Raw genomic sequence first — 24,054 nt, 5'->3', positions numbered from 1 at the left:
CGGTATGTTTCACATGGATCATTTCCACTGCTGGTTTAAAGCTGATGTAGCTATCCACGTCAACTAAATTCCTCGTCCCTTCTGCAGTTGAGTGAAGGAGTCCAACCGCCATCAGTACAAATGTGTGGCAAGGTTACATACGATTCAAATGTTCCAAATGAGTCCTTATGAAAGGATGCACCTGGAATAATATTTTAGCAAATTGTTCAGATTCATTTGCCACGGTGGTAGTGGCTGGCATCACCGTCGCGAGATCTGGGTTCAAATCTCTGTGTGAAGTGTGCATTAAACATGCTTCACTTACACTATAAACTGTCCACAGTGAGTGTGAATGGGGGTTTGTTTGTCTCTAAGTCACTGATGGTGTAGTGGTACACTCGCCTGACTTGTGTGCGGGCGGCGTGCGCTCGGTTCCCACTCAGTGACGGTGTGAATGTGGGTCTGAATGGTTGTTTGTCTCTATATGTGCCCTGCGACTGACTGGCGACCAGTTCAGGGTATAGTCTGCCTTCCGCCCGAAGTCAGCTGGGATAGGCTTCAGCAACCCCCCCCCCACACCCCCCCACGACCCTGTTCAGGATAAACTCTGTTCAAAATGGATGCTTGGATGGGATGTTTGTCTATTTGTGCCCGGAGATTGGATAGCGACCAGTCCAGGGTGTACCATGCCTCTCTCAAAGTCAGCTGGGATAGGTTACAACACATCCATGTCTGGAGTTGAGGACAAGCGGTAGAAATTGATTGACACTACAGCCACTTGCTGGGAGCCGAAACGCAAAAACTTTTTTTTTTTAATGATTTTTTTTCTGGCCGTTGAATCTCTGCTTTGCATTCATTATAAAACGTGTCGTAGGATGAAAGGCTAACAGTACACTGAATGCCGAGTTGCAGCGCCCCAAGAAAGCGCCTCATCGTGTGGCTGCTTTTGTTCTTCTGTGATCGTGACGTGTGTGTGCACGCGTGTATTACAGACGGGAATTCGCGCTGCCAGACCCCGACCAAGCTGCGTCCGGTCGACGACGAAGCGGAGCAGCCGGCGAGCTGCGCGGCGGAGTGGAGCGGCGCGGAAGAGTCGCTCTTCCGGGTGCTGCACGGCACCTACTTCAACAACTTCTGCTCCATCGCACGCCTCATCGGCACCAAAAACTGCAAGGAGGTGAAACGCTGGGCACTAAGCTGTGTTAACTGTAACTTAAGTCACTGGACAGTTTGTTACCGTCTGGAAGACAATGCCGGGGGTCCTCTGTTGATGATGGTCCCGACATACGACATTTTACGACTTTGTGCGGAGGCGTATGAATATCCTGGTCAAGCGAAGCGATTTTGATATTAATATTTGCGCAATTACTTAGCATTCAGATTGAGTGCAAATTCAGGTTCAGGGCAGAGTCCCTGTTGGTTTTAAATCACGTATTTGTCATGTTACGAAAACATGCGTTTGTGTTCCCATCGGGGTTATAATTTTTCGATCGTTTTTATTTCATTTTGAATTTTGTTTCTGAAGGTCATGTATTTCGAATCCATTTTTCAAACTTTTTTTTTTACTTTGTCTTTTTTTTTTAATATGGAGTTCAAGATAAAAAATTAAAAGGTCACAATAACTAAGTGACATTACTATTAACTTCTTCCGCACAGCTGTACATACAAAATAAATACGTTTAAACTCAACGCTACAAGTTCCCGTATGAAATTAATTGACAAAAGACGAAAACTGAGGATATTTTCTCTGTGATCGCAGTTTTGTTTTCCAGACGTAAACTCTAGTGTCAATTATCATTTTGTTCACAAACACATTTCAGTTTTTGGTTTTTTTTTTTCGTTTACGGGAATGTTGTTTGTTATTTCATCGGTTCTCATGAACTTCCATCACATATACATCGTGCTCAAAACGTGTGTTTTGAGAAGCTGAAGTGCTTTTATGACTTCAAATGTCTTCAAAGCGCGTGGGTGGGAAATAAAAAAATCCTCGGATTCATAAAGACCAGAGGATCGTATTGCACACCTTGTTGAGGTTTCAAAGTTAAGTGTGGAGAGGGCTCAGGGGACTCTTGCAGTGCAGGCTTTGACAGTATGGCTCCGCTAGTTGTTGCCAAGGCAATGAGCGAGCACTTAGTCAGCGACCGAAGTGGAGACGTGACTTAGTCGTGATTACATGACGGAAAGGTCGCAAACGGCGGCGGAGAACATTCTTCCTGTTACTCGGTAACAACCAAGCGCGTGTCCGCAAGCCGAGGCCAAATGTGGGCCGAAAAGCCAGTCGGCAGCGGACTTCCCGGATTGTTGCATAACGGCTGCGACTGCGCTGATTGAACAATATAATCTCGCGCTTGGATGCCAGCGTTTGCACATTTTGTGTCGGTTTTGATGTTTCCCAGGTGTACACGTTTGCAGTGAAGGAGGCGCTCATCCACCGCGTCCCTCTGGAGGACGGAGGCATCTTGCCACAGAAGAAAAAAAGGAAGCACAGGCAAGCTGCCGCTCTCATTTGTGATTCATCACTGACGGGATCGATTATCTCTGAATAACGCACTGAATTATGCAAGTCAAACTTTACGGGGGAGGGGATTTTTGCACTGACTGGTGACATCATTCCGTCTGGCTTTTCGTGCGCCACTGCAACATTTAGCCAAACGGCGACGAATCAAGGTGGAGTTGCACCTAGTTGATAAGGTCAAGGTGACCCTTCCAGCTGAATTTCGCTGCAGTGCAAGAACTCATCTGGTGCCCCCCCCCCCCCAACAAAAATCAACACAGTTATAATATATCCATCCATCCATTTTTGGATCCATTTTTGCTCACAACGGTCGCGGGGCATGCTTGAGCCTATCCCAGCTGTCTTCGGGCAGTAGGTGAGGGACACCCTGACCCGGTTGCCAGCCAATCGCAGGACACACAGTACACGAACAACCATCCGCGCTCACGCTCACACCTCGGGACAATTTAGAGTGTTTAATCAGCCTGCCATGCATGTTTTTGGAATGTGGGAGGAAACCGGAGTACCCACAGATAACCCGCGCTAACCACTGGACCACTGCGCCGCTCATTTATAATATAATATACTCTTAATATATTATACTATAGTATCTCATTGATGTGCTATGTTTGTTCTGCACATCATTCCAAATCCGCAAGAAATGATTGTGCCTACTCATGTCAATTATGATTAGAATCCTCCAAATATAGCTGGCAAAACAATGACAGTGAGCTAAAAATAAGTCTCAATCGAATATTAAGTTTGGTTTTGTTCACTTCCCAACACTCTTAATGCTTAAAAGTACCTTCATCTTGTGTATTTTTTTTTTTTATGAGGCAGGTTATGGGCAAAGATTCAGCTCAAGAAAGGTAGGTTTGACACGTGACGGCATGGCTATTTTTATTCACTTCTTTTCCGAAGGCTCTTCTGACGGCATCTGCGCTTTCAATTCCAGATAACTCATCCAATCAGGTGTACAACTACCAGCCATGTGACCACCCAGATCACCCCTGCGACAGCACTTGCCCGTGTGTCATCACACAGAATTTCTGCGAGAAGTTTTGCCAGTGTGAGGACGAGTGTGAGTTCTTTATGTTACCGCTTTTACTTTTTTGGGGGGGGCTTCTTTTTTTTTTTTTTTTTTTGGTTCCCATGCACACAATACAAGATTCATGCTTTGGAAGAGTTTAGTGTGAGAATGAGCAGGTGGTATTGACAGGCGCACACCAATAACGGAATGTTGACGTTCTCTTGTTGAAAATCTCTTCCGTTTTCTCATAATTTGTTTTGACATTAATTGTCTAAATTCAATTTTAACAAAGAGAACACTCAAACAAATCCCATACAAAGAAATTCACACGTTTAGACTATTTTTAAAATATTTTTGTCAATCATTTTTCTCACTTTTTTTACTTCATATAATTCTACTTGTCTTTTTTTCCTTTTCAGTGGGGCCCAAAGTTCAAGTCATAATGGCTTCCAAAAACCTGTTGAAGGTCTTCCCAAATAATTTCACTGCGAGAATAAACCCAAAATTTTTAGACCATAAAAATACAGAAACTAGAAAGTCAAGGGCTGATGATTAAAACTGTTGCATTTTTTTCAAAGGATTTTTTTTCATTGACTTGTGATGTTACAACTTTTTTTTTCCTCAGATTTTTCTTAAACATGATCTCATATTTGCATGCCTTTTGATTTCACAATTGTAAAGCTGCATTCAGAGAAGAGAGTGCCCTCCGGCTCACACACAGCTGCATTCAGAAGAAGAAATTAGCTTCTTCTGCAGCACAAAAAAAAAAAAAAGCCACATTGCACTGCCGCCCGCATTCCTCCCTATTCCACATTAAAGCGACAGCAGAGCAACAAGATGGTGAGTGTGGACAAACAGTGCAGAAGAGCTGATTTTGCGTGCATGTGTTGTGATTCAGTCAGTCTACCGCACTCCTTCCCTCCTCTCCGGACCATCACGCCGCCTTTTTCCCGTAGCAGACGGGTACTCGGGCCAAACAGGAAGTTGCAAATGTGTGTGCTCGAAAGGGCCTGGACGGGAATCAAAGAGACGTGACGGGCGCCGTGCCTGATTTACAACATCAGCTCCAACGTCAGCACGATTCTGACAGCTAAGGCTAAACAATGTCGCAGATGGAACATTTAAATCCAGCTCCGAATGGTGAAACAGCAGACGTTTTTCTTTTCCCCGCAGGCTGATACTGGCGGGCAGACATTTTCGGTCATTCCCACCCACAGGCTGTTGTAACGTTACGCTTCTGCCAACTTGTCATTGGGCATATCTGCCACTAGAGGGCCTCCTCACTCACTCTAAAGTTCTGCACTGCAGGCCAGAACCGCTTCCCGGGCTGCAGGTGTAAGACCCAGTGCAACACTAAGCAGTGTCCCTGCTACTTGGCCGTGAGGGAGTGCGACCCGGACCTGTGCATGACTTGTGGCGCCGCCGAGCATTGGGACAGCAAAGTGGTGTCGTGTAAGAACTGCAGCATCCAGAGGGGCCTCAAAAAGGTACGGACGGCACGAAGGACGGTTTTGCTCACTGGATTTTAACTATACTGGACAAAATTATGAACAAAAATTTTCTATGATTTTTGGGCCCAAACGTACGCCTTTGACATAAATTATCGTCAACTAAGTTTTTTTTTTCTTCAAAGTCTGCTTTGATCCAGAAAAAGTTATACAACAAAAAGAAAAACAAATGAAACTATACTAACTATGGCCAGCAGAGGGCAGCCTTGAATCTCTTGGATTACATCATATATCAAAACAATGCTTGATTGCTTGTGGATAGGTGGAAATTCAACCTTTACAAGCACCTTGTGATTAATCAAAGTATTTGTCATGTTAAATCTACAAAGAATGTGACAAAAGAGAAAAAAAACAACGGAGATTATTTAAATTTAAAAGTAGAGGCGATGATGACACACACACACACACACACACACACACACACACACAAACACATACTACTACTATTATTAAATATCATGCTTTCCTTGTTTCTGCATCTACATGTGATATGGTTTGTTTGTGTTGTTCGGGCAGATGAGTGTTTATACGTTAGCAATCGATTCAGTGACAACAAGGTCACATTGACGGTTTATATCGGCACATTAATGTTGCACATAAAAAAATCCAAATTGTGTCACTTGAACCATGCTGTGTAAAACCAGCCGGATGCAATAAACCCAATGTAAGCTCTCCTCTACACGATCAATAAAAAAACGGATCTTTCGGGGTATATTTGTAATGGCGTTATGCCTGTTTCTGACAGTGTTAATAACTCTTTGACAGCACCTCCTGTTGGCTCCATCGGATGTCGCCGGATGGGGCACCTTCATCAAAGAGCCTGTGCAGAAGAACGAGTTCATCTCAGAGTATTGCGGAGAGGTAATTTGTAAGCTTCCCCGTAAGGCTGCATGGTAGAAAATTGGGAAGTTGGAAGTTTCATGCTGCCTTCTAGAGACATTACTCAAGAAAGTTTGTCAGTTGTTCATTTCTATGTAGTACAGTGTGAAATTGAAAAAATGTGCCACATTGAAAGTTTCAGTCAAAATGACACACACAGGTCTTCTGTGTGTTTTTATTTCACATGTGGACGATGGGAAGATTTTGTTCGAATTAGTAGAATGTTTGTTTTACCCGGTTAAATGTCAGTATTTTCAATGAAATAATACACTTAGACCATAAATAAAGCCCCCCCCACAGATTAATGACTTTGTGGGGCTTAGCTTGAGGCGATAAAAAAAAAGAACAGGTTTTGCATCAGAATTGATAGCACTTAAGGTGGCTTTGTTTTGTTTGTTTGTTTGTCTGGCACTCGCAAGTGTGATATTTCCAACTGGCATTCCAGTCAGGTTTAACAATCGCATGTTTCCATTTTTCAGCTCATCTCACAGGAGGAGGCGGACCGACGCGGCAGAATCTACGACAAATACATGTCCAGCTTCCTTTTCAACCTGAACAATGGCGAGTATTCAGTCGGGCTTTTGCGGCGTCAAGTTGCCCCGTTGACGTCATTCTAACGCCTTCCTCTCTGCAGACTTTGTCGTTGATGCCACAAGGAAAGGGAACAAAATCCGCTTTGCCAATCACTCGGTCAATCCAAACTGCTACGCCAAAGGTAATACTCTCGCTTATTATTACATGAATCTTACGCGTGAACGGGGTGTGTAGACTTTTTAGATCCATTTTCGAAAGATAAGACGTCAAAAGCAGATTAAAGTACAGTAGTGTTATAAGGTCTGACGTGGCGTTTACAGTGGTGATGGTGAACGGAGACCACCGCATCGGGATCTTCGCCAAGCGGTCCATCATGCAAGGGGAAGAGCTTTTCTTCGACTACAGGTGAGGCCACTTGCCTTTTGATGGCTTCTCATGCGGAGAGGTGGCTTTGAGTGAGTGAGAGGTCTTCAATTGGGTCCAAATGGAATTAAGAAGGTGTCCAAAAGCATTGAATTTGTTGTAAACCGACAGTTTGTCTCAATTTCTGCATCCTAACTGCCGCTTTTCGCTTCCTCCCGCAGATACAGCCAAGCGGACGCCCTCAAATATGTCGGCATCGAAAGGGAGGTGGATATGTCTTAGCCGACCAGCACCATACATAAATACTGGATATCCTGTCCTTAACTTCTGCAGCCCTCCACTAGCGCCTCCGTCCCGTTTGGGGTCTTTCTGCAGCATCGCACGTTGGCTCCGTCCTTTGAAAATAGCGCCTCAAAAAAAAAAAAAAAAAAGAGGAAAAAAAGCAGCCCCTCCCTTCCTCGATGTTTGCAGATGCACTAGTCCCCCTCCCTTCCTTTCATCCACCCAAATGCACGAGTGTACACACCACGCTTGTCAACTTTATACGATTACAGTAGTCCGTGTTGCTAAGGGGTTTTTCCTTTGTGCTCGACTCAGGCAGCACTCGTAGTTAGCTTACAGGATGTCCGTTTAGTTACAGCGAGCAGCGACCTGCATGTGCTGTCTCTCGGGTAAATAAAATTCAGTAAACGAGTTTAGTTGGCAGTATTTCGCGTCACGGTGTTGTCACATGATGAGGCTAAAAGTTGTGCATTTATGTCAAAAATATAATAATAGGCAAGGAACCGACTGATTGAATGTAACCCATAGATGGCATTCGTTTTCATTTTCATTTAAAGGGGACATATTATGAAGAATTTACTTTGTCATTGCTTGTAAACAAATAGTTGGCCTTCTGGAAAGTAAATCTTTTTTCCTGCGTATTTATGAAAATGTGTCCTGGGGTGTGCCATTCACCAACTTTCTCTACTCATGACTTAGTCACCGGGTTGATGAAAGATTGCTCGTTTTCAAGCAACAGCCGTACTGCAATGTCAAAAGATAAGCCGAGATGCAGTGTTAGCTCAGATTAGAACCGCCCTCCGACAACCAAGTGATTTCAACCAGAGTGTGACAAGTTGATGTTAAGTGTGCTGTAATTCTTTATCCTTTGTGTATTTTGACTGAAGAATGTCAGAGATGTTTTAAAGACACCCGAGAGCTTCTTTAAATTGTGAAATAAAAATGAATAATATGTCTCCTTTAACGCAGTTAACCTGTTGATTGGTCCTTGAAGCAGTTGTTGTATTTAGCTGAAAGGCAAATAATTAATAGACAAATGCAGCTAATGTCTTCCTGGTTCCGCACTAGAGTTTAAATGAGTATTAGGCCCATACTGAAATTTAAATAGTTAAATTTAATAATAAAAATGTGACTGAGAATAAATTTGCATTAGCCTTTTTAGAGCGTCATTTTATGAAAAAAAGGTCAAAGGAAAAGTCAGAAGCTGAAAGTTGCAGTGTTTGTGTGGGAACTTCTGATTGAAACTACAACAATAAGAGTTCTGGCACTTTGTTTTTTAAAAGTGACTTCATCACAATTGTTTTTTCTTTTTTTTACAAAAAGGGTACATGTATAGAAAGAAAAATAAACGTAACGTAAATGTACAAAGTCGTATTAGGACTACACTCAAAAGAAAAAGAAATGACTAAATATAAAATTGTAGTTGCACTTTCTGAATAAGTTTGCTCTATTGATGACTTTTTGCGGTCAATGGTGTTGAAACAGCGCCCTCTGGTTTGAGATAAGAATAAAAGACAAACAGCTTTCAGCACCTGGTGGGAATACCCGGTGCTGTAAGCCCTTTACGGGTTTTAATGTTAAATAACAACAAATTTTTAAAAAAGTCTGTGTTTTCTTTTGTTTGTTTTGTTTCAAATAAAAGATGAAAACACAAATGGAGACGGCTCATATTTTGTGTTGACGTTTCCACCTGTGACCACTAGAGGGGAACAATGGCAATGATTCCAAAGGCCCATGGCCATCAGACATGCTACATTGAAAAAGTATGTAACATGAACTATTGCAAGGTCAAGGGGAGTTTAAAACACATCGCAATTATATACTTTATAACTTGTATTAACATTAAAAAACACTGAATGGGACAAAGTCAAATGCCGTGCAAAAAAAAGCCTTTTTGGGAGTGATTCTTTGTGAACGGTGAGAAGGGGGGGTCGAATGTTCTGGGGGGGGCGGGGGGTTTCGAATGTTCTGTACTGACTGAGCTAAAGATCATAATGAAAGGTTATGGGACAAAAGTGGGTAAAATGAATACAATTGTGACAGAATATCAAGTTCCAGTGTGAGAACCAACGGGTGGGTCTCGTCGATATTGTGAATATACACAAAAGAAGGTATCACTGTGAACAATGCAGACAAAAGCGCTTGTCCTCCACACAGTCATTACGCGGGTCATACTTGACACGCCATTGTTGGCCACAAACTGATCATTTGGGATAAGATGTCTTTCTGGCACCTGCAAACTGAGTCAATTAGTTGTATGACTTTTTGAATACACGGGGTGTCCCAAAAGTCCCAAAAGGCACGACAGTTCTTGGACTATTTTATTTCAGGAATGCATTGGACAGAAGTGAGGCCATCAAGATTTTACGACAGGCTTTGCGGTCTGTAAGCATAGCTTTCTCTTGCACTGCGTGGCTAGCCAATTGTCATCGGAGCAGTGTTGCAAAATGACACCCGGGCAAAGAGGTTTTTTCTGTCCCTGACTGCAGTTCAGCACCAGTTTGAGAAGCTTTAAGGCAGTCATAATGTTTCAACGCAAAGTGCAATTTATGCTGTCCATTGTTATTTTATTTTTATTTTTTTGTAATCATAACTAACACAATTTTTCTGACATTGGCTTAATATTCAGTCATGTCTAGTCTTGCCATGCTTTGTGTGATCTTACCTTGCGTGTCCCGTCCATTCTAGTTTTATCTTATCACAATCTAATCTTGTCATGTCATCCTGACTTTCTAATCTTTTGTTACCTTGTCTTATCTCACCCGATGCTGTTTTACGTTACCTAATCTTCACTCTTAATCTCAATCACTAATCTTAATCTCAAGAATAATAAAGCATACCCGCAACTGAAACAATTACTGAGAACGTATACGGTACTACTCTAACCCGAATAATTCCAAGTGAAAGCCAGTGCGCCTATATTACAAACAAAAATGTTGATATACTGTATGTTGTGCCTAACACGTTACCGCGTAACCAGTTAAGCGGCGCGCGAGTAATCACACTACAAAAGACGACAATTAATAGAATGGCGTCCAAGTACAATAGATGTCAATGAAGCTGGGCAGTGTGTTGCATTTAAGCAGGTGTCACGTGTGTTGTGTCCAGTATGCAGTGTGTGTTGCTTTTTTTTTCCCTTCTTGTATTGTCAGGATTTTCAGGGTGTGGCCACTTTTCCTTTTATAACTCGTCTTGGATTGTTGCTTTGCGCCACTGCACCAAACAATCTTCCACCATGTAAGTATTCAACGCATTCTTCTTGTCGTGGGCGAACTGCACGTCATGTAGCATGAGTAAGCACGTCTGTATTTTACTGGAGGAACAGAAAATTTAGTTATAACTAAGTTAAATACTTTTTGGTTTATTTGTTTGTTTTATCGTTTTATTCCAGGTTTCTGCTTGCAGCACTTGTTGGCTGCCTGCTCGCCCTCACAGCTGAGGCCAGAATCGGGTAAGAACATTTTCAAGACATTTTGTCATTGTGTCGATAAACAAGACGATACTGACAAAAATTGGGCCATATCCGCAAAGGGAGCAACAATACTACAATCGTGCCTTGAGATATGAGTTTAACTCATTCAGTGAACACGCTCGTAACTCAAAACAATTGCATGTCAAATCATCTTTCTCCATTGAAAATACTGGAAATGCCATGAATCTGTTCCAGCTTCCTCCAAATGCTAACAAAAATGTATGCACGGTATGTAAGTACTTTGTAATGAGCAAAATATCCCTCTAAAATATGGTAATTTATAAAACCACACCGGAATGATATACAGTAAATAATGACAACTTGAAGCTATTGCTATGCTATTTGTTAGCCCATCTATGGTTTTTCCAATTAGAAGTTTGCATTAAATATCAGTAAATAATTAAGTTCACTGCTACCATTCAGTGCTTGCATCGCAATTTCTTTGCGGTCAAGTCAGTCCAAAAAAATCATGCAAATGACGGCTTGTAGCTTGAAAAACTCAGCTCATCTCTCTCTCTCAAGGCGCCACTGCATCAAAATCAATCGCAAACCAAAACCTTAGCAGATTATACATGTTCATCGAGTTTGAAGGCGATCAGAAATATGACACAAAATTTTACATTTGGGGGCTTCGGTGTGTTTCCTTTTCGTGACAATAATCTCAGGCCCTCAAGTTTCGTCTTTAATGCGCGAAAAGCTCTCAAAACCAAAGACAGTAACACAAAACCCTGGTGCATTGTTGCCACAGGAACTGCTCTGAGCTCTCATTCTACACCGAGACAAGTCAATGTCTGCTGTTTAAGGTCATCTGCGAGACTAACAAGTATGAGGTGAGTGAATAAAATGTTAACAGATAAAAAACAAGGCGGCGCGATGACACAGTTGTGGGATGACAACCGTGTCTCTCAATCTCTCTCTCTCTCTCTCTCTAGGTGCGCCGCTATGAAGCTGCCAAGTGGGTGACAACAACAGAGTGGTCATGGTCCATGGACATTGCCTGTATGAACGCATTTATGCGGCTGTTTGACTACATCAGTGGGGAAAATGAGAATGGTGCGTGCGTGTTGAAACCATATGACCCGTTTATTCTTACTTGCCCTATCAAAAAAGTACTATTTTTGAATTTGTACAGGTTATATAGGTAATTCTAATGGTGGGAAAGGATTTGAAATGATTGATCTTAATCTCACTCTTGACTATGTAACAGAACCTGGTATATGAACAGGGGTGTGTACACTTTTTCTATCCACTGAAATACCTAACGTTGTGCGGGTGCTTTCAATGCTCTTTTGTGTGCTCAATGCTCCAGGGCAAAAGATTGAAATGACCGCTCCTGTTGTGATAAAGATAGACGAAGAAAAGAAGTGGTTTTGGGAAGCTAAACAATACACAATGAGCTTCTTGTTGCCCAAGGAGCACCAGGCCAATCCTCCAACGCCTAAGGACAATCAGGTAACATGTCGCTATCGGATGAAATCAAGCACTGCCCATTTTTAGACATTAGAGAGCCCATTTAAAAAAAGAAAATCTCTGCATGTGCTCACTACTCTTAATATTTGTGGCGACGAACGCAGCACATCACACCTGAAACCATATCTGGTGTAATACCAAGACTGACCTGACTCTAGGCAGAATGGTGCCAAAGCGAATCCAGGCTGCTTGAAAATACAAAGAGGAAAACAGGAGCAGGAAGAGTCGTGGTAACAGAAGAAAGAGAAGAAGCGAAGCTAACTGCTAGCCTATATTTTAACTAAATATCGGGTGTATACTCGCCGAAAATATCGAACGGGTACGACATTTGCAATTATTGGCCCTGAATGTTTCCCCGAGCAGATTAGAGATGAAAATTTAGTCTTAACAAACCCCACACCATAGGAAAATCACTCAGGATCATTTTTCAGAAACATCCGATAAATGGGCTGATTGGGTTTTGCTGATTATTTTGGGTGGGTCCCACACCCAATACCACAGGATAATCACCCAAAGGTAAGATGTTAGACATCTGATAATCAGGCCTTTGCTGCCTTTGAATAAATATCTCTTAAGTAACCCTACACCACAGGATAATAATTCATGATAATCATTTAGAGAAATCTAAAAATCGGGCTTTAGTTTAAGTTCAAGTTTAGACTTGATCGCAAGGGAGGAAAAATGATGGCCATCGTCTGATTGTCGATACATACCCTGCTTAACTGACACTGGCCTGCAGGTCTTCATAAGTGATACGCCAGCCTTAAATGTGTACGTGCGGAGCTATGGCGGGTGGATGACCTCGTGGACTGACTGTCATCACAAAGAAGCCCTGATGTATGACCTGATGAAGGATGGCGCTAGCTTCAAAGGCAACTGCCATTTTGGCGTTGGATATAACAGGTAATTTTCCTCAATTGAGGTCGATACATATTTAAATGTATATTGCAGATTCTGAAAGTATACTCCCTTGAGTGGTATGCAAAATAATCACTGATTAAATACCATTCAGTTGTGTTTCTTTTTCACAATTGTTTATACTTCTTCGGAATAAAACCTGTGTCTATACTTTTGATGAACGCGTGTGTGTGTGTGTGTGTGTGTGTGTGTGTGTGTGTGTGTGTGTGTGTGTGTGTGTGTGTGTGTGTGCTGCAGCCCCATGACACTGTGGTGGAATAGGCACAATGAGGTGTGGGTGATCGCTGAGGGTAACCCAGTGTGTTCGAGCAGTGAGGAAATGGACTGAGGCTTTGTCATCATCCATCGCATGTTGTCGCTTAAGACACCCAGCAGCATATATGAGTGATTGGGTCTGTATTTGAAAGTATGAAAAAAAAAAAATCAATAAATGTCATATTATATCAATAAAGCTACTCATTTGAAGTTGATTCTCATCATTGTGAAATGTCCACCAAATCTAATGAGATTGGCTAATTAAGAAAAGTAATGCTCGTTTCCACTAACATTGTTTATAATTGTTTTATTATTGTAAAGTAGAGCGGTGTAGATAAAAATGTGTACGTGACTAGCGATTGATAAATACAAAATTATAATTGTAAAATATGAATTTTTATTATTATGTTGTTGTTGTTTATTTGGGGGGAAATTACCATTAATATTAATATGCAGTATAAGATATTAGCCATCCATTATCCGCTTTATCCTCACGAGGGTCGTATTAACTAAACAAAATGTTTATTTGTGGTAGTAGTTTCCTGCCATGCAGATTTTTACTGTTTTGCAATGAGACATATTAAAATAAAATAAATACCGGTGAATAAAGACAGAATTCAAGAAGATATTTTTAGAGGAGCCTTTACTAATTGGTACTGCACAGGTGTACTTATTAAAAGTGTCTGTTGTGTTTTTAGCCACCAGATGTCGCTAGAACATCACCTCTGAACCAGTGTTTGATTCATGAAAATCGGGCTTTTGCTGAATGTGATCGAGAGGGGTGTCCTCTTTTTTCAGTGCATATATTTACGTACAATTAGACCCTTTTTATACTCTGTGTGTAACAATGCTACGTGTGGTGTATCTAATTCAAGCTTAGCTTAACAAATATTACTCAAGGCTCCCATTAAAGCTCCCATTAAATATAACATATGATGCAAAATACCATTGTTAGCAGAGTTACGATTTTCAACCATTTAAACAATGGATATTTGAACAAAACCTGTAGACAGATAATATAAAAATACTCACAGGCATGTATTCGTTATCCTCTATGAAAAATGAGTAATATTCCAGAAACTTACAGGGTAGTCGCAGAATTTAAATCTATTTTATGTACCGGTAATCTCATAGCATCTATTCTGGTGGCAAGGCGTGCGTAATATATGGAGGAGCACACTGAACTGTATAGTTGCGTTAAATCATGACAATCTATTATTTTATTATGGTATGGTATTTTATAAAGTCTAATATTATAAAGTGATTTTTTTTTTTAAGGACGGATTACAGGCATTTCTGTTCATTTTAATAGGGGAAGATTTTCATATCATTTCCATCAAAGAGATCTTGGCTGTAGGTGGTGTTTTGTAACACACTTCCTTGGTGACTCTATAAACAATACACAATACAAAGGAACAAAATGAAGATATGAAATCTATGAATGGCCACAATTCGCAGCGGTGCAATATTGAGTGTTATCTTATCAGGCCTCCAGCTCAAGAAGGATGGCTCATTGACTACAGTAACATTCCAGCAGGTGGCTATGTGACTGACTCTCTAGCGGACGTAGGTTAGGAGTGCCAGTCAGGAGAGTTTTTTTTTTTTTTTTTTTTTTTTTTTACGACTCACGATCAAAGTCCGCATGTGGTCTTCAACGATTGTCAGTGCACCGGGAGCGCTCGGGGCTGCATGGCGGCCTTCCTGCTATGTGTGTCCGCTCTCCTTGTACCTGAGACTATGAAGACATGACCTGACCGTGGACCTGTTGCACCTGTAGACAGTATGGACCTTCCTGATCAATTCCAAGAGCAGCAACAACAGCAGGCCTCTGGAACCCGAACGGACAACTACCATGAGGACATCTTCACTTCAGAAGGAGCATCAACATGTGAGTAGAAGGTGGGAACGCAGCAGGGAACATTTCATTGGGCACGCCAGCCCAATCCCCCAGTGTGTGTGTGGGTGTGTGTGTGTGTGTGTGTGTGTGTGTGTGTGTGTGTGTGTGTGTGTGTGTGTGTGTGTGTGTGTGTGTGTGTGAAAGCAGCTTTTCATGCAGTCTTACATCGCTGCAAAACAAAAACTATTAGTTGATCAGAATATAATTGTCATTAATGGAGCACCTTCCATTGTGCCTGATAAAAGGACCGACAGGCGTAACAGTGCCAAAATGGTTCCACTCATTACCCCAGAGTCCCGATGTGAATTATGCAAGTATTGTATCTGTTGATGACGCATATCAAACTGAATGGTGACACTTGGTAGTATTTTATATTGGGGGGGGGACTATTCTCTTTACGGCAGAGCAATAAAGGCAGATGAATGGTGAATGACTACAGTACGCCACTGTCTTGAAGTTGAATTTAAATTGCTATTATTGTCACTTACATTTTGGGACGCAGCGGTACATTTGACATTACACTAAATTGTGTTACCAATGCTATAATAGCCATTCGCATTTGTGATTCTCCAAAGTGGAAGGTTTCATTGATAGCACACTGAATCAAGCAATTAAAACCATATTCCTTTACAGTGGTGCCTTGAGATACAAATTGACCTGACTTACCAGTTTTTCAAGATACGAGCCTTCAATCCGACAATTATCCGCTTTGACCTTCGGGTGCAAACTTGAGATATGATCACTGTCTAGTGGCAGGTGACTCACATAATGGCCAATGTGAATATGCAAATTCATGAATACCAAACAATGCTTAGCAGGGGTTCACGGTAAATACTATGGGTGACATTTTTGTTTGGTGGTGTGCCGTGAAGTATTTCTACTGTAAAACCTATGCCTTTTCTAATAAAGATTAGGAAATGTAAAAAAAAAAAAAAATTAGAAAGCACGTGTTATCAGTAGCTTGGAACCTCATGAGTTCACAACTTATCTCAGCCTGTGATGTGCAAGCAAATCTTGGCAGCTTTTGCGTGTATCTTTGGACTTAGTTGTGTTTTCACTGTGCTTGCTCAGCTCTGGAGCTACGGGGGGACGCGGACACGAGGCCCAAGTCCGGCGAGGGCTGTCCCGTGTGCGGAGATAAAATATCGGGGTACCACTACGGCCTGCTCACCTGTGAGAGCTGTAAGGTAAAGCGGACGACGGCAACGTGAAGCCAAAAGTCACAAGCCCTGACCTGTGACGTCTTTGCAGGGTTTTTTCAAACGCTCCGTGCAGAACAACAAACACTACACTTGCACAGAGGGACAAAGCTGCCCAATGAACGTCTCCCAGAGGAAGCGCTGCCCGTTCTGTCGCTTTCAGAAGTGTCTGGCGGTGGGGATGAAGAAAGAAGGTACGTCTTGAGTCCCTGCCCTTTGTTCCTGAGCGGCAGCAATTTTGCTCCACTGACACGCATGTTCTCACCGTTGTATCTAAGAGGTCATAAAAAGCAACGCGAGCACTGCTTGTAATGACCCAGTTTACATAAGACGACTTTATAGCGCAGAGATAAACTGTGCTCCAAAAAAAAAGACTTTTTTTTTTAAGCGGAGATGCTCATCTCCGCTGAAAGCACTTTCTGATTTCTAACATCTCACCGATTTTTTAAAATGTGCGAGACCTTACACAATGAGGAAAGAAAAAAAAAAAATCATCAAATAATCCGTACTTTACTTGAGATGACCAACACAACACTCCACACACGTCTTATGCAAGTCATACCCGACACCACATAAAAATTGCTCAGCAGTGGAGGTGTCACAATGAATCCATTATTCAACAACTAATCGATCATCACTTCTCAACAGTAAATATTCTCAGATTTCTATTGTCCTTATTTTATGCCAAAAAAAAAAAAAAAGACTAGTTTAATTTATTACGAAAATTATCATTACTTGCAGGTGTAGTATGACAAAGCCCAAATTGACATGGAATAGAACCTGAAGCAGCCTCAGAATATAAATGTTTGGGTCTAGAATAAAGGCAGATGAATCATGAATTAATATTAGCTACAATTGTCAACATTTGACTTGCAGTCTTATGTTTAATATGACAATTTCACAAAATTCTGTCAAACAGGTGCAATGTAAACAGTCGGTAAATCATAAATCATATTACAACAGTAATGAACAATTCTGTGGCTTTATCACTTCAACTTTTCATGTGTCATGAATCAAGGGCACTTATGTATCTAGGAACTGTATACATACTAATAACTACTAATTCAAATATATGTTGATAAAAAAAGCATACTGACAGATAGAAATGAAGCAGTTATTTGTTTTTCAAATTGCAGCCCCTTCGATTTGAAAATTGCATTTCACCGCACTGCAATGTCGAATTTGATGATTTGTTCAGCGCAACTTTAGAATGTCTTTAAATGTATGCACTTGTGTGTTTTTCATACTCTGTGGAACAGCAGTGAGAGCGAACCGCATGCGAGGCGGCAGGAACAAGTTTGGGCCTTTCTACAGGCAGATGAAAGAACAAAAAGTGCACCCCGAGACCAACGCCGCCCCCTATAGGATCAAAATGGAAACAATGCAAACACTCTGGCCTGCAGCCGCTAACGACTGTTCACTCATGTGTAACCACACGAGTGCTCCCATGTCTCCGGATGCTTTCCATCAGTCGCAAATGTATCCCTCCGGAATGACTCCCTTGCCTTTAGACTGCACTATGAGCGACGATAGGGTAGTCCCTCCTCTGCCTCTTTCCTACGCCGGAACGCATGAACAGACTTTCCCCGGTTACCTCCCGGACGAACTACAAACACCTCTGAACTACAGCCCGGCTCCTTCACACTACTCCATGCACAGGACCCCAAGCAGCACATACATGTTACAAACCCCCTCGACATCTCCGTGCTCAAGCGTCCCGCCCGCCCCGCCGCCACTGCAGCCCCCAGGCATGGTCGGCTCCCTGGCCGCCTGCAGTGCCCACTCCGCCTTTCTTGCTCAGCTTCTGGAAGGGGAGCAGGACGAGAGTCAGCTGTGCGCCAAGGTGGTGGCGAGTCTGCAGAGGGAGCAGGCCAACCGGGGCAAGCACGACTGCCTCAACACGTTCAGTATCATGTGCAAAATGGTGGACCAAACTCTGTTTGGCTTGGTGGAGTGGGCCAGGAACAGTGCGCTCTTCAAGGAGCTCAAGGTGAACAGCCTTACTGATCATAAATGCATCAAGAGAAATAGAACGCTGATGCCAGACAACTATGTTGAACTAAGGGGAGGAGCTTCGTTTAGTTAAGCAAAGCAAAAAAAAAAAAAAAAAAAAAAAAAGTGCTGTGCCTCCATCTTGTGGCATAGGTAGGCAATTACAAACCCTTTGCCTTAGGTATCAATTACTTGCGCAGGGCTTGGTTTCATTCACTGTAGTACTTTTTTTAAATGAATATTTTCATTATTTATGTTTATTGGCTGGGAGAAATGACATCCTACACTGAGGTGTGTGGCACTAATTTTGACGTTTGCTACAAAATACAGCAGTACCTTTGGATAAGAGTAGCCCATCCGTTGAGTTTTTCGTCGTCCATTTTTTTTTGTTTTGTTTTTTTGCTTGTTTGTAACATGTCAGAAAACAGGCCAAAATGTTGATCATTGTTTTTCACATAAAAAGCAGATGATTGCAATTGTTTTTACTGTGCTCCGGGTAACAGGTAGTTGGGAGCCCTGCATTGTGTACTGTATCCAAAACAACCAAATAATTTTGCCTTTAGAATGTCCTTGCTAACACATCGGGAAAACAACATTAATGGGATGACAGATAGCATCAATCGTCATGGTTGATAAGCGTTTAAGCCGGTGGACCCCACAGATATTTATATATATAATTTTTTTGTAGAAGAGCATATCGCGCCAAAAGTACATTATCACCTGAGCGGAAATGTTCGTGAGCTTTTCTATTATAATGAGTTGTGTTTACGCAATAAGAAATGCAAATCTCATCATTATATGGACATTCGCATTTTTTCTACCTCACAGGTGGAGGACCAGATGGTTCTCCTGCAGAGTTGCTGGAGTGAGCTGCTGGTTTTGGACCATCTCTGCAGACAGGTCATCTATGGAAAAGAAGGTTGCATATATCTGGTCATGGGACAGCAGGTAATATGCGCCAACTGCAGTTAAACAACAGGTGACTGTCCCAAATGTAACACATCGAACATTCTCCTCCTCTCCAGATTGAGATGTCAACAATCATCTCTCAGGCAGGACCCACACTCAGCAGTTTGGTCACCAGGACACAGGATTTGGTGTCCAAACTGAAGGCACTCCACTTTGACAGGCACGAGTTTGTCTGTCTCAAATATCTGGTGCTTTTTAACCCCGGTGAGCTTCTTATTTTTTCAGAGAAGAACACAACTACTGAACATGTATCTAAATTCAGAACAATACCACTGGTTAATACATCACAGCATACCACATACAGGTAGATGTCCCCATAGAGGCTAAAGCCAGTATCAGTGCTGACATTAAAATGGTTGCTGACTAAGATTTTTCAGAGCGAACAACTTGAGTCCATTTGTTGTCCACAATCTGGCCTTTGTGTTTCTTTCTGAAAAATATTACCTGGACAAAAGCTATACTTTTTACCGCACTTCCATACACACTCAACCCATACACCCCACAGCCCTCGTTGCATGTTTGCGGTTAAGCATTCTAATCTGGAAAAAAATAAAGCATTCTAATCGAGAAAAATATGTCATTAGAGTAGCCCTTTACATACAGTATAATATTGTAAACGTGAATTCACTCAAACGCCGTTACCTTGCTTCCAAATGTACCGTCAACTATTGCAGCAGCAACGACTTTGAATGTCCAGCTTTAGCAACGCTAGCAAGCTAGCATTAGCACGGTAAACAAATCAATATATGTGATGTTGGTAACATGAGTTACTGTAGCACAACATGTTACGTGGTTTTATGTTTGGCAATGGACAATAAATTAAAAATATGAAGACGTGATACACATACCTGTTGAGCGGAAGTTAATTACTACGCGTACCAGCCCAGTAACGTACTTCCGGCTCCCTTCCCAATAGCGTAAAACTGTGGTGGTGGGGTCGGGGGGGAGGAGTACGAAAGCACTTCCAACTGCAATAAAAGTAAATACTGTATATAATGTGTGGGCTATTTCCGAGTGAATCCAATGTGTGTTTGTCTGGTGTAGATGTAAAGTCTGTGCAGAGTCGACAGCAGGTGGAGCACACGCAGGAAAGGGTGAACCGGGCGCTCATGGAACACACCCAGCGGACTCACCCAGGACACTCAGACAAATTTGGACAGTTGCTGCTGCGGCTGCCCGAAGTACGCAGCATCAGCCTGCAGGTGGAAGAGTATTTGTACCAGCGCCACCTGTTGGGCGATTTGCCCTGTAACTCTCTCCTCACTGAGATGCTGCACACCAAACACAGCTGAGATCAACATTAAGTTTTTAAATCGTGCCAACTTCACATGACGGGCCCCCCACCACCACCACCAACACACACCCACACACACTTTGTTTACACGGTAACCACCTCAACCTGCTGCTGTGATGTAAAATAAATAAAACGCCAACATGCTGATGAAACAACAAAAGGTGACAATGATTTTTAAAATGATTTTTATTCTGGTCTAGATGCCAAGGACAGTCGATGAATGAAATAAGCACACGTACTGGCACAGATTTCATGACGGAAAAACAAAAACGCGTGTCATGACACCTTAAGGAGAGGGGGCGTGGGGGGAGAAACACTACCCGAACCGACAAAAGTACATTAGTAGAACCTGAAATTAAACATCCAGTCTTGAGCACACTAAATAAATAGACCCCCCCCCCACAAGGTGCCAAGGATTTTAGGGAGGGAGGATTGCACAGAATCAAAATAAAGTTTTTGCATAACCACATACTACTCTTGATAAACAAATAAATACACACATCCATTGTCCATGTGCACACATTTTTTTTTTAATTTTCCTGTCTTCACATCAGTATTCAAATGTCATTCATATTAACACACGTTGGAGGCAGCCAGTGATTTTTAAGAGGCGGGTATAATGGGGGTAAATTTACCATGGCAACTCCATCACTGGCAACTACAATTCTTATCGTAAAAAGTTTGGCCATTTTACATTGCCCAAGTTTTACATGAAGGGGTCTAAATAGACTGAGTAGCATAGATTTAGGGCTGCTACAGTCCAGAATAATCCTTCATCAAGAAGCCTGGACAAACAAGAAGGGAATAAATTGATGGAAATTCACAATCTCCCCAGCAACAAAAACTTTCTCTCTCACACACATTTGATCCCAACCACACAAATAACCAACACTAAAGCAGCAGACTAGCTTATTCCGATCTTACAAAAGGGAAATATGCAGCTTTTATTTTGAAGCAAATTATCCTTGAAAAGAAAAGTGATCAGCATTCATTATGTGTCAAATCAGCATTGGTTAGCAGAGTACAAACACTAGCCCTCCTGCATTGTTTTCTTTCCAGTTGTGTTTCTCCGGATAAGCGCACCACGTGTCAATCGAGGAAAAGTCTTCCAGCAAACATGAGTAAAAAATTAACATCCAGATGTCTTACAGCAGAACGAGTCGAGTGCACAGGCGGCGGAATCAAACGCACACCACTTCCATGGTTGCGCATGCCCCACATTCATAAGAGAGCCGTCTTTTCCAGATGTGACCTCCTGCTTCAGTCATCTCTGTAGTGATTGAGGCCTAGAGAGGACAAGAAAAGGCAGCAAAAAAAAAAAGGGAAGCCGGAAGGAGAGGCGTGGGAATTTCTCCGGCCCTAAATACTGTCGCACGAAGGCAAGGCAGTGAAGTTGTCTCATCTGAGTCTTGGGCCAGGGAAAGGCAAAATAGATAAAGGAGGCGAGGAAAGCCACGGAATGGCCCCAGTCAAGAAAATTGAGGGTTTTTTTTTTTTCCTCTCCCCGCATACAATCATCATTCTGGGAGCTCTGAGCAGGGAAGCAATCAATAGGATTCATCCATTTTCTTGGCACATAGTGTTGATTGTTCTCATGGTCCTCAGTCACTCCATTTGTCTGCTACTAATCTCGAAAAAATAAGCAAGAAGTAGTTCCCCAGACTGGCCAGAATAGAAAACCTGAATAGCAATAGTATGTTCATTTTGGGGTGCTGAGCTTCTTGGGAGTTCCCGGGCGCTTTTGCCAGAAGTGTCCGGGGATGGTGATGGCATCCACGCTCATGGACATGGTCTTGGACGGGATGGCGGTGAACTGCTTGCGGTCGGAGCTGTACTTATAGATGGACTCCACCATGTCTAGCGTGATGACGCGCGGCCCGATGCCGGTGAGCCGTGACATCTCTTCTGTTTCGGGGTTCATGGTGTACACTGCCCTGAACTGGCAACTGGAGTCCCTGAAGAGGATGAGGAAATGGTTGGCCGTGCTCTTCTCCATTTCCTGCAAAGGGAGAAAGGGAACAAATGTAGAACACATATTATGATGAACCTCAATTTTGGACTCTGACACAATCAACAGATGGCTCACCTCTACAATCTTGTTTTTCTGAGGTTCGTTGACCTTGCCGGCCAGACAGCAGCGGGAGATAGCATTATGGATGATGAACTTGTTGGACTTGAAGCTTGGCTCCTTATATAGCTTTGGTCCTGAAAAGAAAAAAAAAAAACATCTGACCTGACTGAAAATATAACTAGAATGTATACTGTACAAAACCATCATAAAACACTGGATCACAGTTCCTTTAGTTTGGAGTATGCATCGCTCTCTCTGCTTGAATGAGTTATCTGGCTTCCTGTCGCACTCGAAAAACATGTCAGAAGACGAAATTGTCCAGAGGTGTGAATGCAAGTGCGAATGGTGGCTTGTCTTAATGTGCCCTACGATTGGCTGGTGATCACACAAGGGTGTACTCCAACTCTCATCCATATTTCGCTGAGATGAGCTCCAGCTCAAGTACTGTACAAAATGGGTGGATGGGCAGACAGACATTTCGGACCATGCGTCCTACCTGTGTACTCTGGGATGGAGGTATTGGAGGAAACCGTGGAGCCGTTTTCCCATTCCCTGTCACCGTTGTGAGCACTCATTCGTCTTGGCGACATGAGCCGGGAGGGAGAATGGGAACGACTGGCGAGAGGAAAGAAGAAGCTTAGTGCGGAAAGCGATGTTCAATTGGTGATGAATCAGATACCCGATTTCATAGGCCGATATTATGCCATTCAAACATCCACCCCACAAGAAAAAAATAGAGATTCATATCGGTCAGGCCCTTTCGAATCATGTGGTTAAGTGCTACCTGGTAGATCTCCTGACAGTCAAGCCTCCAGAGTCATTCGCCATGGAGGACAAGTTCATGGTCGAGTGGGAGTACACTTTGTTCAGCCTGCTTCCTACAAAGACAAAAAGCATATTTGAAAAATAGCTACATGGGAATAATATAACGAAATAATTACTAGTTACCCAGGAGACCCTTGACTGGGCTATGTGCGAGGGCCGAGTCGTCCCTGAAGACGGTCTTGGGTCTCTGCTTCTTCACACCGCGCACCGTGGTGGGCTTCTGCCTGAGCACCTTGTCTAGGTCCTCCATGATCTTCAGCTGCTGTCTGCGCTCATATTCCTGCCGCGTGAATTCTCCCCTGCGCTGCGGGGTTCCCTCGGCTGGAGGTGTATGCGATGCCGGAGGAGTCCCGGGGGTCTGAGGCTTGTCCTCACCCTTATTGCCCCAACCTTCGATGACCATCCACTGGGGCTTGCTGAGGTAAGGACAGAAAATAATGGGACATTTTTAACCATGTTGAAAATGAAGTAATATTTTCATTCAGGAAAATTAACTCATGGATCCAAACATGTTTTGGGAATGTGGAAGGAAGCCAGAATAACCAGAGAAAAGACACGCAAGCATAGGAAGAACATGCAAAGTCCACACAGAAGGACGAAACATAAATTCTAACCACTAGTTC

The 24,054-nt window shown here is 42.6% G+C and overlaps 4 protein-coding genes and 1 long non-coding RNA gene across 13 annotated transcripts in view; 3 read left to right on the top strand and 2 right to left on the bottom strand.

The window, feature by feature from the left end:
* The window catches only part of ezh1 (enhancer of zeste 1 polycomb repressive complex 2 subunit), a 14,148-nt gene extending 5,903 nt beyond the window's left edge, over window positions 1-8,245 (top strand). For 3 of the 4 annotated variants that reach the window (XM_019858657.1, XM_019858701.1, XM_019858777.1), the window contains 10 exons: window positions 972-1,156; window positions 2,376-2,467; window positions 3,314-3,342; window positions 3,429-3,554; window positions 4,812-4,990; window positions 5,777-5,872; window positions 6,370-6,451; window positions 6,525-6,605; window positions 6,745-6,829; window positions 7,009-8,245. In XM_019858657.1, coding sequence (XP_019714216.1) covers window positions 972-1,156; window positions 2,376-2,467; window positions 3,314-3,342; window positions 3,429-3,554; window positions 4,812-4,990; window positions 5,777-5,872; window positions 6,370-6,451; window positions 6,525-6,605; window positions 6,745-6,829; window positions 7,009-7,069 — 1,016 coding nt within the window. In that variant the 3' untranslated portion in view covers window positions 7,070-8,245. Of the gene's footprint in view, window positions 1-971; window positions 1,157-2,375; window positions 2,468-3,313; window positions 3,343-3,428; window positions 3,555-4,811; window positions 4,991-5,776; window positions 5,873-6,369; window positions 6,452-6,524; window positions 6,606-6,744; window positions 6,884-7,008 lie in introns of all 4 variants that reach the window. The other variant, XR_002166778.1, reaches the window with a different exon arrangement.
* A 1,918-nt stretch (window positions 8,246-10,163) lies between these two features.
* On the top strand, window positions 10,164-13,361 carry soul5 (heme-binding protein soul5). Its single transcript, XM_019859125.1, has 7 exons — window positions 10,164-10,306; window positions 10,461-10,520; window positions 11,290-11,371; window positions 11,474-11,594; window positions 11,851-11,993; window positions 12,751-12,914; window positions 13,167-13,361. The coding sequence occupies exons 1-7, from the start codon at window positions 10,179-10,181 to the stop codon at window positions 13,255-13,257; spliced, it is 789 nt and encodes a 262-aa protein (XP_019714684.1). The 5' UTR covers window positions 10,164-10,178; the 3' UTR covers window positions 13,258-13,361.
* Window positions 13,362-14,470: 1,109 nt separating this feature from the next.
* On the top strand, window positions 14,471-20,843 carry nr5a5 (nuclear receptor subfamily 5, group A, member 5). 4 transcript variants are annotated; one of them, XM_019858989.1, is made up of 7 exons: window positions 14,471-15,072; window positions 16,153-16,263; window positions 16,333-16,474; window positions 17,540-18,270; window positions 19,101-19,220; window positions 19,298-19,445; window positions 20,286-20,843. In XM_019858989.1, exons 1-7 carry the CDS (start codon window positions 15,037-15,039, stop codon window positions 20,531-20,533), a joined length of 1,536 nt encoding a protein of 511 aa, XP_019714548.1. In that variant the 5' UTR covers window positions 14,471-15,036; the 3' UTR covers window positions 20,534-20,843. The 4 variants fall into 4 exon arrangements, with proteins under 4 accessions (XP_019714548.1, XP_019714419.1, XP_019714598.1 ...); XM_019858860.1 differs by having other exon boundaries at window positions 16,153-16,268; XM_019859039.1 differs by having other exon boundaries at window positions 14,972-15,083; window positions 16,153-16,268.
* Window positions 17,998-20,272, bottom strand: LOC109509641 (uncharacterized). The gene is made up of 3 exons (XR_002166987.1): window positions 20,090-20,272; window positions 19,094-19,177; window positions 17,998-18,084 (listed from the first exon to the last, which is right to left on the bottom strand). It is a non-coding gene; the product is annotated as an uncharacterized LOC109509641 (long non-coding RNA).
* Window positions 20,707-24,054, bottom strand: part of camsap3 (calmodulin regulated spectrin-associated protein family, member 3) — a 22,856-nt gene continuing 19,508 nt past the window's right edge. For all 3 annotated transcript variants that reach the window (XM_019858405.1, XM_019858566.1, XM_019858489.1), the window contains 5 exons: window positions 23,555-23,847; window positions 23,391-23,484; window positions 23,103-23,221; window positions 22,622-22,740; window positions 20,707-22,534 (listed from right to left, as the gene is read on the bottom strand). In XM_019858405.1, coding sequence (XP_019713964.1) covers window positions 22,235-22,534; window positions 22,622-22,740; window positions 23,103-23,221; window positions 23,391-23,484; window positions 23,555-23,847 — 925 coding nt within the window. In that variant the 3' untranslated portion in view covers window positions 20,707-22,234. The remainder of the gene's footprint in view (window positions 22,535-22,621; window positions 22,741-23,102; window positions 23,222-23,390; window positions 23,485-23,554; window positions 23,848-24,054) is intronic.

The sequence above is a fragment of the Hippocampus comes genome, unplaced genomic scaffold, assembly GCF_001891065.2.
Source record: "Hippocampus comes isolate QL1 unplaced genomic scaffold, H_comes_QL1_v1.1 scaffold171, whole genome shotgun sequence".
Taxonomy (NCBI): domain Eukaryota; kingdom Metazoa; phylum Chordata; class Actinopteri; order Syngnathiformes; family Syngnathidae; genus Hippocampus; species Hippocampus comes.
This window is presented reverse-complemented; position numbering and strand designations above follow the sequence as displayed.

Coding starts and splice junctions, on each gene's coding strand:
- soul5 (XM_019859125.1), top strand. CDS start 10,179: ATGCAGTGTGTGTTGCTTTTTTTTTCCCTTCTTGTATTGTCAGGATTT. Junction 10,307..10,460: donor ACCAAACAATCTTCCACCAT/GTAAGTATTCAA, acceptor GTTTTATTCCAG/GTTTCTGCTTGCAGCACTTG. Junction 11,994..12,750: donor CAACGCCTAAGGACAATCAG/GTAACATGTCGC, acceptor ACTGGCCTGCAG/GTCTTCATAAGTGATACGCC.
- nr5a5 (XM_019858860.1), top strand. CDS start 14,967: ATGGACCTTCCTGATCAATTCCAAGAGCAGCAACAACAGCAGGCCTCT. Junction 18,271..19,100: donor CGCTCTTCAAGGAGCTCAAG/GTGAACAGCCTT, acceptor TCTACCTCACAG/GTGGAGGACCAGATGGTTCT. Junction 19,446..20,285: donor TCTGGTGCTTTTTAACCCCG/GTGAGCTTCTTA, acceptor TGTCTGGTGTAG/ATGTAAAGTCTGTGCAGAGT.